The sequence below is a fragment of the Cercospora kikuchii genome (genome assembly GCF_019650295.1).
Source record: "Cercospora kikuchii DNA, contig_00001, whole genome shotgun sequence".
NCBI classification, from domain to species: Eukaryota; Fungi; Ascomycota; class Dothideomycetes; order Mycosphaerellales; family Mycosphaerellaceae; genus Cercospora; species Cercospora kikuchii.
Window position 1 is genome coordinate 877,247 of NW_025408582.1, and position 13,990 is coordinate 891,236.

At 52.5% G+C, this 13,990-nt stretch overlaps 5 protein-coding genes across 5 annotated transcripts; 1 reads left to right on the plus strand and 4 right to left on the minus strand.

Annotated features, from left to right (window-relative positions):
- Positions 1-687: 687 nt before the first annotated feature.
- CKM354_000027200 (uncharacterized protein) lies at positions 688-5,208 on the plus strand (the record flags this gene model as incomplete). Its single annotated transcript, XM_044795357.1, has 1 exon — positions 688-5,208. One exon carries the CDS (start codon positions 688-690, stop codon positions 5,206-5,208), a length of 4,521 nt encoding a protein of 1,506 aa, XP_044651292.1.
- Positions 5,209-5,293: 85 nt separating this feature from the next.
- CKM354_000027300 (uncharacterized protein) lies at positions 5,294-7,118 on the minus strand (the record flags this gene model as incomplete). The annotated part of the gene is made up of 3 exons (XM_044795358.1): positions 5,294-5,506; positions 5,566-6,647; positions 6,773-7,118. 3 exons carry the CDS (start codon positions 7,116-7,118, stop codon positions 5,294-5,296), a joined length of 1,641 nt encoding a protein of 546 aa, XP_044651293.1.
- A 1,137-nt stretch (positions 7,119-8,255) lies between these two features.
- Positions 8,256-9,188, minus strand: CKM354_000027400 (uncharacterized protein; the record flags this gene model as incomplete). Its single annotated transcript, XM_044795359.1, has 1 exon — positions 8,256-9,188. One exon carries the CDS (start codon positions 9,186-9,188, stop codon positions 8,256-8,258), a length of 933 nt encoding a protein of 310 aa, XP_044651294.1.
- Positions 9,189-9,948: 760 nt separating this feature from the next.
- CKM354_000027500 (uncharacterized protein) lies at positions 9,949-11,457 on the minus strand (the record flags this gene model as incomplete). The annotated part of the gene is made up of 4 exons (XM_044795360.1): positions 9,949-10,045; positions 10,111-10,273; positions 10,343-11,281; positions 11,358-11,457. The coding sequence occupies 4 exons, from the start codon at positions 11,455-11,457 to the stop codon at positions 9,949-9,951; spliced, it is 1,299 nt and encodes a 432-aa protein (XP_044651295.1).
- Positions 11,458-12,013: 556 nt separating this feature from the next.
- On the minus strand, positions 12,014-13,764 carry CKM354_000027600 (uncharacterized protein; the record flags this gene model as incomplete). The annotated part of the gene is made up of 2 exons (XM_044795361.1): positions 12,014-12,381; positions 12,435-13,764. 2 exons carry the CDS (start codon positions 13,762-13,764, stop codon positions 12,014-12,016), a joined length of 1,698 nt encoding a protein of 565 aa, XP_044651296.1.
- Between the last annotated feature and the right edge of the window lie 226 nt (positions 13,765-13,990).

The window sequence follows — 13,990 nt, forward strand, 5'->3', positions numbered from 1 at the left end:
GGAATTCTTTGTGCACAATGGCTCGCGACGCGGATCGGAAGGCCTCTTGACTGCGCAAGGTTGAAGCTGCGAGGCACGTCCATTCATTGCACTTCATCACAAGCCTCTGGGCTCTCTGTTCTCCTTCGTCCAGATGATCTCAATCTCCCCAGGCGTCGTGCTCTTCTTCTAAAAGTTCAGCCCCTCCTGTTTTGTCGGGGTCGGGATCGCTCGCAGAAAAAGTTACAACTTATCTGCCCGAATCATAACTGGTTCTTAGAGACCATTCGAGTTGCGTGGTTTTGTGTAGACGCCCCGACTGACCGGGGATGAAGCCGTCGCTCTCAGAGCGCGGGTCCTGCGAAGAGCGGGATGCTGCGCGTTCCCGCCAGTTGAGAGAACGCATCGCAGCATGATTCCGTCTGAACAGGTTCGGGAATGCCATGCCTCGGCCATGTTTTCGAATGTGGGAATGGGGCGGGTTGTGATCAACGTAGGTGAGGTTGCCGTGGTGGGGCTCTGTGCCACGAGAAGCACGCGCAAACGCGTCTTCCAACAGCTTCCACCTTCGGACTTCACTTGCACTCAACAATGCTCCTTTAATGCCTCACTTGAATACGCACTTGGCTTGCTAGATCTTCCTCTTTGAACGCACGCCATTTTTCTGCGCAGGCGACACAATGGAGCACAGCCCACAAGCGACACATTATGGCTCGAATTGAAGTGATTGACCTGCTCTCTTCAGAAGACGAGTCGCCCAGCAAACTACTCCAATCGTTTAAGAGTCGCCCAAAGAAAGACAAATCGCAGAACAGTCAGCACGGCTACACAATATCTATCACCAGCAGTGATGCAGAAGAGCGGCGGAATGAGGTCGGAGATGGAACAAATGCGCCAGACAGGCTTGCACCACCGCCTAGTCGAGCAACGTCGGTTCAGATGCGCGAACATGTGTCGCCAACCGGCTTCAAGTCCTTCTCGCTCTACAAACAGTCTGCGAATCTAGCAAGAGAAGAAGATGCAAAGGGAAGGGACAAAACGCAGTCATTCACACAACCCATCCTTTCGAATGATGCATGGAAAGCACTGGGCTCGCCAGGCCGAAAGTTGCAGGAAGATTTTGCACGCATTCGGCGGGATTTGGAGCAGTCAAAAATACAGCTTGAAGCAAAGAGACAGGAAAGGGTTCAGAAGGCAGACTTGTACCAGCAGCACAGACGCATATCTGCCTCGAAAGCAGGCACAACAAGTGACTACGCTGCACGAACTTCGACTACTCCCAGCTCGCGGCCGGAAAGAGACTCTCTGCTGACCCATGTCTTGGCTCAGCAGCCTGTTGATTCGAGTGTACAATCAAAGCACGCTACAGGTGGATCTCAATCTTCCGACACACAATATGGAAGTCGCGCGTCAGGTTTCGAGGACCGGACCGACGGCTGCGTAAAACGTCCATTTGAGGGACCTTCACGAGAAGTAGTCAAGCGGTTTAAGACAATGGACTATAGAATGGAAACTTTGCGACGACGGACACAGACCGTGGATGCCACCGACCCTAAGATGGAACGCTTGACTACTTCTTCTGAACCGGACTTTGCACAGTGCAATTCTGCGAATACTACACAACGAGCCCCCCAGCAAAACCTGCCCTCGTCTTCTCCTCCAGCGGCTACAAGTATGGCTAGTAATAGTCAGTCGGGAAGACCATGGACTGTGCAAGAGGAGATGTTGCTCAAGAGACTTAAGGAGGTTGAAGGTCTGAGCTGGGCTGAGATTGAGCATCACTTTCCAGGACGGACAAAAGGCACTCTCAATGTCCGATACTACACCAAAGTCAAGGGCAAGCGGTTTCCTGCTCGGCCTGTCGAACCTGCTCGGCTACGAACACACGCGGGCCCTGCTTCATCTGCTAACATACAGCAGCGTTGCCCGTCCCTCGGAGCTTCACAATCACAGTCACTAACAGTTCAGCGTGCTGCTACATCGGTGAAGCTCAACGATGGCGGACAATCGTACTCTGACTCAGATTCTACCACGCAAACGCCCACGAGCTCTGGATCTAAGCGATCATGGCAGCCATTCACCGCGCAAGACAATGCATTGCTTAAGAAGATGAAAGCAGTTATGAACATGAGTTGGGCCGAGATACACCCTTACTTCCCGCAACGCTCATTACCAAGTTTACAGGTCCACTACTCTACCAAGGTGAAGAACATGAAGATCAACACATCCGACGTAGTTGTACCTGCGCAGAGCTCTGCAGTTGTCCCACAGGCTCAGCCTGCAAGCACTAATGCATCAAGCCCACACATGCAATCTGCGAGCACCAGTGCGTTAAGCTCGGTGGCTAAAGCTAGCAACTTTGGCAGTCAATATACGGCAGAAGAAGTCGCTTTGCTAAAACAGCTAAAGGAAGAAGTCGGCCTTGACTGGAAAGCTATGGTGCCTTACTTCAATGGAAGAACCGCGGGCTCCTTGCAAGTGTACTGGTACACAAAGATTCGAAACGCAGGCACAGCACGTCACGCTCCAGACTTGCAGCGTCACGACTCTACAGATCTGCTCGCACCCCGAGCCAAACGCATGAGAAAAAGTGCTCCAGCTGTTGTCGACGGCTTTGTGTCGTGGACAGATGCCAGGGCCATAATGAGGAATAGCGGCGATGCTGAAGATATTGAAGACGTTGGAGACGCTGCTGACGACAGAAGCTCTACGGCCAGCCATAGCCCGCTCGCATTGCAGGACTCTGTATTTCCGCGGACCGTGAACCGAATTCTACACCAGCGGGAAATCGGCACCGGTTCACGAACATGGACGACCGCGCGCTTCTCGATTCCTGAAGAGCTCAAGAACCACGTTCACAAAGACTACCACCTGCGGAAGTACTATCATGGGACATCTGGGGACGTAGTGGGCCTCTCATGGTCCTCTGCTGGCGCTTACTTCGCTGCGGGATCGATTGCAATTACGGACAATCGGTCTATGCAGTACAACATGAGTCGCAATCTGCTCGTTGGAAACCACGAGCACGGAGAATTGCAAGAGCTTGTCGAGCATCATGTCGAGCGACCTGAGGTTACTGAAGCAGACAATCCAAATGCTCTGAGCGCAATGCGACAGACACAGGATTCTCGCCTGTTTCAGACTGTTACGGCGACTGCTTTCTCGCCTATTGCAGAAGAGGGCACACTTTTCACCACAGGCACAGACAAAATGCTGCGGAAGTATACTGTTACCTCGGACGTCCGAAGCACGAGGGTCGCCGCGTCTTTTCAACACAAAGCTTCTGTAGAACTCCTTGCCGTGCACCAGGAGGGGTTCATCGCAACAGGAGCCCACTCTGCATCTGATAGTATCACGGTCTTTGACCCGCATGGTGAATCCATCGACTGCGCCTGGACAGTGTCTCCGCGACGCCAGGACTTGCAAACCACAGTCTCCATTTACCCGTCAACCCTGAAATGGGACACAGCTCATGTCCATCGTAACTACCTGCTTGCTGGATTCAGCGGCGATGAGGACAAACTGCTTGCAGGAGAGACAGCGTTGTGGGACGTTCAACATCAAACTCAGATCGAGCTCAGGGGCGAGACTAGAAATGTGTTTGATGTCTGCTGGAACCCAAGGCCAAGTCCTGCGTCTATAGTCTTCGCTGTGGCGTCGAACAGTACCGGTATCAAACTTGGTGGGCGCGGCGCCCGAAGTGCGGTAAGCTGTTTCGCCCCTACGCAACCACTATCGGCAGTCATTACATGGCAGTGTCCGGCTCTGGACATCAACGATGTCTTGATATGCCCTTACGATGACAACCTCATTGCCGCAGGCGCTACAGATGGCAAAGTCTACGTGTGGGACCAGCGCTGGGCTGGACGAAGTCAAGCGCCTCTTCACGTGCTGTTCCATGGTGATTCGCTCAATATTTTGCCTCATGGCTACGACAGAGAACTGACAGACACTGGAGTACGATTTCTCTCGTGGGGTGCGACTAGCTCTCGTCTGTATTCTGGCTCTTCAGATGGCACAGTGAAAGTATGGAACCCTTATCGTTCTGCGGACAATGCTTACGTGCAAGACCTGGACACACCTCGCCAGCACAGATCCGCGATCATGTCTGGTGTATTCAGTCCAGACCATCGCGAACTGCTTATCGGCACTGAGAATGGCCGGATCAATTTGTTCACGACGGGAGGTGCGGTACTGCGAAAACCTGACCAGTTCACGCTCCATACAGCACCGGAGCCAGCAGCTGAAGATTCGCCGTTAGAAGCAGCCGAGATGCTCTTGAACTTAGGGAAGATTGTGACACGACCATGTGGCGCGATGCCTATAAGCCAAGCGGTGCAGGGTGAAATGTACGATGGGCCTTTCCAGGCACCAAAGCAGTTCGACATTATAGAGGCGGAACGAAACCTTCAAGAGGCTTTGACTGCGCAAGGCAAGCTTGCTGCCCGGAGTGCTCGACAAAACGATATCGATCAACACGAAGCCGCTCTCAAAAAAGCGCAAATGCGCGTTCACGATGCACAAGCTACTATCGAAGACTTGTGGGACCGCTTACAGTTCGCTGCATCATCTCGCCCAAAGGCAGAGGCTTTTCAACGAGAACTTGCGAAGTCCAGAGGCGAACGTCGCAATATTGAAATACTGGCCCAAATCTGCTTTGGCGATGAGTCTAATGCATGTCAGCACGATTGTTCCTATCTGCCTACATCGGATGAATTGGAGGACAATGGACGGTCTGACCTCCGCATACCCGGGGCTTTGAGGTCATCAGGGAACGAGGCACTCGCAGTTTCACGAGTGAAAGCCGAAGATGACGCTTCTGAGAGCTGCTGCGGATGCTTTCCGTTCCAAGCACGACCGAAAGGAGCGAAGCGCGAGCTCTGTCTTACGTGCAAGTTGAACGGCATGAGGCTGACGACGAAATGCAGCAAATGCTCAGCTCCCGCTCGAGTGGAGACGGATCAAGCGAAGCAACCTGTCTGCGAAGCTTGTTCATTCGCTTGCTTCCGCTGCAGCAGATCGGCCGAGATGTCGAGCGACTTCACTCGGCTTAAATGTAGGGGTTGCGATCTCTCTTGGGAGGCGGGCGTCCTTGGGTACGAATTGGTGGGAAAGCAAGTTGCTAAAAGCAAGACGACACAAGCGAGCATTGAATCGCATGAGCAGTATGATGACTTTGGTACGGCCGAGAGGGAGCGTTTAGCAGGACTTTGGGACGACGACGAATGAGCATGCATGAATGAGCATCTTGAGCGGCATGGAATGACGAACTTTGAGCGTTCTGTTCTGTACCATAAGTACTTCTCTACTGTGCTTAGAGTTTATATGATGTCTGTTTCTCAACTTCAACTCCTAGCTCTCCATCGCCATCTACTGGATGCGGTTTACCTTCTAGTGTGGGCTCGTCGTCTGCTACAACTGGCGGTCCTGTGAAGTGCTTTCTGCCGTGGATGAGATACCATACTAAGCTGATCGTGGCGAAGGCGACGAATACGACTGAGGCGTAGTTCATAGATGATGCGGTGACCTGTACAGAGTCAGCTAACGTTCGAACCTTTGGACCTTTGATAATAAATTTGCACTTACGGGCAAGCTGACTGGCATGCAGAACAGCACGATAGCCAGTGCAATCCAGCAAAGACAGAGGATGTTGATCGCGAATCCGAATTTTCCAAGTGAGAAGGTTGAGTGCTTGACCATTTTGCGACCACGGAGGACGCTGACCAGGATGGGCAGACCGTAGCCGCAAGAAAGGCAGATTGTTGCCACTCCAGTAAAGCTGTTGAAAGCTGCCGTGGAACCGAAGTAAATCAGACCGAGAAGGCAGTCGACCATAGTAGACAGAACCAATCCCCAGAGTGGAATCTCCAGTTTGGAATTGATGCTTCCCAGCCACCGATATCCAGGTATCGCCCCGTCACGAGCGAAAGCGTAAGTGCAACGACTCGCAGCTGTCAAAGCACCAACTCCAGCAAAGAACAGAATTCCCAGAATCAGGAACAGAAGGCCGAATCCTCCTCCTGTCGAGCCAGTAACAGTCTTGAAAAGTGTTCCAATCGGCTGTCCACTCGCAACATCGAGCAACATCTGCACATCCGGCAAAACGAACAAAATCGGAATCAAGTAAATGACACCCGTCACACCAGCCGCCGCAACAGACAGCACCATAGCCTTCGGAACCTCTCTCGCGGGATTCTGCACCTCTTCACACATACTCGCCACCAAACCATAACCCGTCAGGGTATAAGCCGCCTGCAACAACCCGACAAAAAACGCCCACCCATCCGGCCAGCCACTCGCACTCGCATCATAATGCGTAAATACAAACTCTCCCGAACGATAATTATCCGTCCTAGTCAACAACACAATCATAATCACCAATACACTGGCCGCAGTCCAGTAGATGCAAATTTTATTGATGAGGTCCAAATATTTCGAGCCAAAGGCGTTGACGAGGAAACAAATGAGCATCCAGGCCCAGAACATGAGGATGGTTTGCCAGGCGTTTGCGACAAAGTCTTCGTGGTAGAGGCTTATGGCGCTTAGGATTAGTTGGGCGCCGGAGAAGTTGATCGAGAGGGTTACGGTCCAGTTCCCCACGAGGTTGAGCCAGCCGGTGATCCAGGAGGCGATGGGGGCGTAGTTTTTCGTGGACATCATGGCGCTCCCTAACAGTTAAATCAGTACTACCGCTCGATGCGCTCTACTTCCAATTTCTCTTCGAAAAACAAAGCTCTTGCCCCGCGAAGAAGAGTAGCAGCATTTTAGAAGGAAATGGAAATTGAATACTCACAATAATACACCCCACCCGCAGTTGGATACACAGCGCAAATCTCCGCCAAACTCGCCGCAATCGACAGTGAAATCAAACTAACAAGGACCCAGCCCCAGATAATCGTGACAGACTGCCCATCTGTCAAAGTGATGTATAATGTCGTCGACAGACCAAATGGTACGGCCATGATGGCGAAGGATAAACCGAGAATGGACAACATGCTGAGAGATCGCGGGAGTTCGGACTTGTAGCCCATGCGCGCGAGGTCGGCGTCTGCATTTTGGGCTGAGAGGGAATTGTTTCGTCCTGCTGCGACTCCGCTGCCGCTGAGGGCGGAGATGCGGCGTTTGGGTTCGCCGGACATGTTGAGAGTGCTGTGTTGTTGTGCAAGCAGGATAGCTGACTGGTTGGGAGATGTGTCTTGTTTCTTTTCTTTTGTGGATGAGGAAGGTGGCTGTCACTGCGCGTCTTGTGGTGCAGACAGCTACTGCATAAGGGCGTGCGCTGTATGCGACGCGAGCAGAGCAAAGAGCGGGAAGAAGAGAGAGAGACGAAAGATGAAGTGAAGTCGAAGAGGTGCAGCAGTAGCGAGTGAGCAAGCAAGCAAGGCAAGAGAAGGTACCAACCCAAAGTTCCGAGAGTTCGCTATCAGTCGACGGGACGAAGCTAGCAGTAGACTTGCCGAATCGCAGTAGTTCCTTTCCTCGCTCGCGTGGCACGATACTTTTGATGCCAACTGCAACACTACCTCCTAGTACGTACCTAGTCATCATCGTCCTTATCCTGTACATTATCTGATCGTTCCACTTCACAATCAGAAGGAGGGGCTGAGATGACTGATAGGACTTGACGCTGTTTTTGTGCATCGGTCCGGGCCCGTCTCTGACCAACGCGAATGACATTTGGTGGCGCATTGTCGGGAAGCAGAAAGTCCAAGCGGGCGGGGGTTATGGGGTGGGCTGGTCGGGCGGCCTTGGCGAGCTAGCTTCTTCGCGGGCGTCGTCGGACGGAGCCTTATCGTTATCTTTCTGTACTCTTTGAGTCTTGTTCGGGATAAGCAATGCTTGCATGCTGGATTCAGGAAGTAGGGCTGGATTGTTGACGAAATGAAGTATGGGTCGGGAAGAGGTGATGTTGAGCACGGTGTTCAGTGTCGCGTGCGTGTGTGCCGTTCTGCGAACTGCGTCCAAGGACCGTGGCGCTGCAACTGCAGTATGATCCGAGCGTGCGTGGGGATTGACGTCTTGCATGTTCTGTTCGTCATGGACAAACGAACAACATGTGTTGCACGACAGCGCTGATGAAGGAGAGCTGCAGGCTGCAATGCAAGTGACAATGAATAACAAACTCAGCAACATCGAACAGCATCAATTCTATCCTCATCAAATATCCACATGAAATATATACAAACATTATGCACAACCATTTACATCAATCATTAACAAGCAGTATCCATTCCCCAAACCTTATCCTCAACTCATCCATCAGAGAACATGATCCCCTAAAACCCCTCCCTATAAGTCTGCCAAAGCGTCTGAATCCTACTAACCTGCCCGGGGGTAAACTGCGAATAACACTCATCACTCGAATAATCCATATAATTATGAATCGCATCCACTCCCGTCTTCGTCGGACAACTATCCTTCGGCGGTTTAACCGGACACCCATCCGTACTCGTACTCTGCGCCGGAGTATCACTGATCAAATCCCCCTCACCCTCACAACTATACCCCTCAAAAGTATGAAGTAGTCCCAACCAATGTCCCGTTTCGTGAACGGCTGTCATGCCCATATTATACCCGTCCATGGAACCGCCGGGCATGGTTGCGGCGTTGATGTTGCAGCCGTCAGAGTAGTATTGGTCCACGCGAGTTTGGGCTGTGACGAGGGAGGGGAGGGTACAAGTTCCGAGGATGCCGCCGGCGAAGTCGGAGTGGAAGTAGAGGTTGAGGTCACGGTATTTGCCACTTCGGAGTGATTTTTTCGCGTCGTCCATGTCGTTTCCGTCGGCGATGGCCCAGGCGTCGTTGACGGTTGTGGAGACGTTGATGAGGTTGAAGGTGATTCCGATGGGGTTGTAAGCTTTGTTTAGGGCGGCGACTTGCGCGTTGGCCATTTCGGTTGTGAGAGTTCCGGCGTTGGCGGTTGTGGTGAGGAGGTGGAGGTAGGTGTTCACTGTTATGGCTGGTGTTACGGCTGCGCGTTTGAAGAGGCGCGAGACACCGGTTGGACGACGGCCATTACGGGCCAGGAAGCGGATGGTTTCGTTGAAGTGTGTAGAAGCTTTGGCCCGTGTTGTACCGCAGTCGAAACGGCGGATGGTTTGATTCGTGACAGGGTCAACGAAAGTCGATATGCCGTTGGCGTCGGGCTTGTTGGCTGCGAATGCCAGGGACAAGAGTGTCGCCAAGGTGGCGAAGGTGAAGCCCCTCATCCTTCTGCAGAAGACAGAAGACTTCCGTATTCAGTAATTGCTGCTCTGTATCGGTGCCGTGTGTCCGTGGAATGTAAGAATATCTTGACTCAATGCTGACGATGCTCTGGAATGTAAAAATGCTAAGATATATGTGCTGGGTCGCTCCTACACGCTGCGTTCACAGGCCAGTAGAGGACTGATCGTCGATCCGGAGAGCAACATGTCTCTCGATATTTAACCAGGCTGTCGCGGCACCTAGATCGTCCCTCGAGATTGGTTCCTGGTGTCGAGATTTCGACGTTTGCGGCTCTGCGCATTATATGAAAAAGGCTAGTCGGGATAGACAAAGACGACCCGAAGACCTGGTTAGCAGCCTCGATACCGACAAGGCCAGTCCGAAGGACGAATCTAGAGCAGTCAGCCTTAGAACGACCAGTCGCTAGACTCAGTGCAGAGCAATGTTTCTCGGTATGCTTTCCTGTTCGTAAGTATTTCGAGACCGGACATGCTCGGTGGACGGCGAAAGGAAAAGATAAAGGCGCATCCGCGAAGAACTGCACCCGCGAAACAGGCGCATGCGCACAAGTAAGCAAATTCAAACTGAATCGATTGGTATCAGGCAAACATACATTCTCCCTCCGTGATGCTTCGGTCTCACCGGTGATCGAATATCCAGATATCCGTGTACAGTCCCGATGCCGCGCCGCAGAACACCACAAACGCCCTGTATCAAATTCGCGTGCTTTGAAAAACAATGAACAATAGTCGTTTCTTCATTCTATGCTGCCTCGTTAGTTCTAGGTGCTCGCCCGGTAGTAGTTGCCGTTGAGGGTTGGTCGGTGTTCCACGTCAGGTAGCTGTGGTCACCAAGTTTCCTGCATTGTCGATATCCGTCAGCCGTTTCCATTCGTTTCTCGAATCACGTCGCATTTCGACTCACCTGGGCCTGATCAATTGTGTGACAGTGAACACTCCGCCAAGCACAATGCAAAGACCGCCAACAACGATGTATGCAATGCCGAGGAAGGGGTTGCGGCCGCCCATAACAGTCCTCGTTGAGATGAGAATTGACTTGGTGCCATCGTAGACCCGCACTGGGAAGTCTGCGATGATTTGTGTTAGTGCACGGCTCCGGTGGTATGTCTCGGGACTCGCCATCCCATCTCACTTACAGTCATTGATGATCATCTCATATCGCCCAATCTCCATTGCCTCAACATCATTGCGCAGTGCCAATTTGCTGAAAGTCGGTAGACCAGCTGTACGCATCCAGACCTGGAATTCCTCCCACTCCTTGAGGTTGGGGATCGGGTACTGCTCATTGTAGCCTTCAGGATATGCCACCTGCCAATTCGGAGGTGGTATGACGTCCACAACATTATATGGTGCGTTGCCATACAACTCCCGATCAGACGACCACGCAATGCCCTGGTTCGTCATGTTGTAGGTAACATTTCCCACCTCTGACCCAGCCGCATTCAGCAGCACAGGATTCGCAAATGTGTCATTGAATATTGAGTTCGCAATCAATCCGCAAGGATAGTACGCTTTCTCTTCCCCAACAGTCCCATTGATTCTTCCCGTCTTCAACGGATCGCAATCGCTGCCTCCGATAGAGCTGTTACTCCTAAAGTTACCCTTCAACTGGTCCTGATCGAATGACTGCACATATCTTCTGTGGTTTTGGTAGAAGTTGGTGAGCTGGTAGTATAGCAACACGGGTCCGGAGAGTCGGTCGGGAATGTAGAACAGCAGATGGCATTGCGTGGTAGAGACGTTGTGGCCTTTGGTCGGGATGGAGATGTTAAGTGGGAACCCGACTTGTACCTCGCGCTCAATACACCATTGCGGCTCGTTCGCGGGGTCGGTGGAGTTTTTGAAATGCGAGGTGATTTTGTCGCCGGGGATGTTTGCGTAGTTAGGACATAAGGGCGCGTCGCGCGTGCAGTCGGAGTAGTCGATGATGAGCTCTTGCACCGACGCGCTGGCCCAGAGGAGGAGGCCGCCGATCGGCGCGAAGATGATACCGACAGCGAAGAAGAGCGGGAGGACGGTTTTCGGGGTGAGAATAGGCTGCCACGCCTTTAATCGCTGCTGGCGAAAGGCGTTGTCTGTCGCATTGCTGTCAGTGTCGTCCGGTATACAGCGCAGTGGTATCCGCGCAATCCGGCGTGTCTGGCAACTCACTCGGCGGCCTCCTGCTCTTGGTCTCGCTCTTCTTCTCCTCGGTGCTCCCGCGCGAGCTGCTCGCGTCGGGGTCGTTGTGCACGACTTCGGTCTGCGACATTCTGGCTCCGGGGATGGTGGCTAGCAGCACATCAGAACGCGCAGAAGCGACAAGATGTAGTGAGCGGAGGAAGACACGAACACAGCCGTCCCGGCATGGCCGCAGTGAAGCGCCGCCACGCAGCACCTGCAGGGTCGCTAACGCCGGCTCTTGGCATTGCGTTGATAGAAGCCCAGATTTAGATCTGACAACGAGTGCGCGACGTCGAAATATATCAATACGCGCGATACAGCACTTCGGACGAAGTCGAACTGAGGTCTCATATGATTAACAGCGAATCTATGTGATCGTGTCGCAGGTCCGAACTCTGCTAGGATCGAAGCCAGCCAACTGGTTGTGCTCACTCAGCAGCCTTTTCCTGGATTACTCCTGTTTGCGAAAAAGTATGCAATGTATGCATTTGCTTTGTACTCTCCATCCACACGTCTAATGCAGCAATGCCGGCTGCGATCCATGCAACCATATATGCTCTGATGTCTCTATCGTCTTCGCCAGAACGCTTACAACACACTCTGCACACACATACATACATATCGAGCAGTAACTTGGTATGTTGTTATTGCTCGTCATCCTGTCCAACTCTCTTGTATCGGCCGCTACCGCCGCCACTCCCATCGTCGCCGCCCCGCTTGATCCTATCAGCAACATTGGTGATCCATCCAGCGATGCCTTCGCCGGAACGGCCATCATGGAGCACAGGCTTGCCATCCTTGACATCGACTTCCGGCGGTTGCAGATCCATGTCCGGAATCTGTTCGCCCTCTTGATCACCGAGGCGGAAAGACACAGGAGAACGATTGCCACTAAAGATCGATTCGGCCTGCGCCAGAGTCTCCGGAGTAGGAGCCATTGTCGATGCGTCTCCGAAAATGGAGTTCATGTCTTCGAGTCGCACGTTCGCTGTCTCGGGGTAGATGAACCAGACTGTCGATGTGTTAGTCAAGAAAATATGACGAAGAAGGCTGTGTAGTACTTACCAACAACAAAACTGACAGCGCAGAAGAAAGCATGAACCAAATATAGCCTCCACTTGATAGCCTGCTGCAGTATCGGCGTCATCTCTCCCACAAGCCAGTTGAAAGCCCAGTTCGTTGCAGTCGATAGCGAAGCCCCCTTGGCACGGATGCTCAATGGCAAAATCTCTGGAGGGTACAGCCACGGAATCGGTCCCCAGGAATATCCAAAAGCGGCGTTGTAAATCATGACGAAAATGACAACCATCGTCGGTGTCAGATGAATGTCGATGTAGATGAAGTAAGATATGGCCGAGAGAGATATCACCATGGCCACGGCTCCAGATAAGAGAATAAATCTTCGTCCCAGGCGGTCGACCACGTACCAGGGAGGAATTGTCGAAGCCAGGTAGGTCAAGCCGTTAATTCCAGTCATGAGAATCGCATCTCTGCCAACCCAACCAGCTTGCTCAAACACGAGCGGAGCGTAGTAGGAAATGACATTGATGCCATTCAGCTGGGCCAGTGCCTGCGCAGACATGGCAATGAAGACCCGCTTGTAGTACCGCTTGAACATATCCGCGTACGACCGTTCTCCTTCTTGCCGTTGCAGCAAGACATTCATCTTGATTTCTCGGTACTCATCCCTGGCCTTCGAATTGTGGATATCGCCTTTCCCGTAAAGGTTTGCAATCACCACAATTCCCTCCTCATCATGGTCATTGTCCAGCAGCCACCTCGGCGACTCCACAATCAAGAAACTCCCCACAGCCAGCAACGCACCCATCACCACCTGCAACAACAACGGCAACCTCCACGCCCAGTGCGATTCGATGTAACTGCAGAAGTAGTCCACCCACACGCTGCACATGTACCCAAAAATATTGCCCGAGAATTCAATGCACGCCAATTTGCCTCGATTGTGCGGCGGACTGATCTCACTCTGGTATACAGGCACAATGGTGCTCAGAGCACCCACGCCCAGACCAGCAATAAATCTCCCCAACATCATCATGGGCATGCCAGTAGCAAATGTTTGAATTCCACCTCCTACGACGAAGACCAGAGCTCCGTATAAAATTGTCTTTTTTCTCCCCAACATATCTCCAACTCTTCCGACTAGTAACGAAGAAATAAACGCTCCGACCTCGAGGATTGCAACCATAGTTCCAATCTCTGCAGGACTAGGCTGGTGGAAGTAATCCTTGAAATATGGACCTGTGATGATACCAGACATGACACCTTGGTCATAACCGAAGAGGAACACGCCCAGTGAGACGAAGATGGAGAGGAAGTAGATGAGCTTTTTGCCATGCAGGCCATGCATTCTGGCAGGACCATCGGTGGGAGCCATGATGCGGGCTAGAAGGCGGACGCCCCAATTCGCGGGTCGGCGTGGTGGAGAGGGGACTACGATGTCCTCTATTCGTTTTGGGACGGAGGAGCCAGGATGGCGGGAGCGACGGTGTTTTTCGTCGTGGGGAGAGGAAGCGTAGCGGACGTGTTTGGTGGAGGATTTGTGTTTTCGAGTCCGGCGGGGACTGCTATTGCTGTTGTTGTTGGGGCTCAAGCTCTCTTGG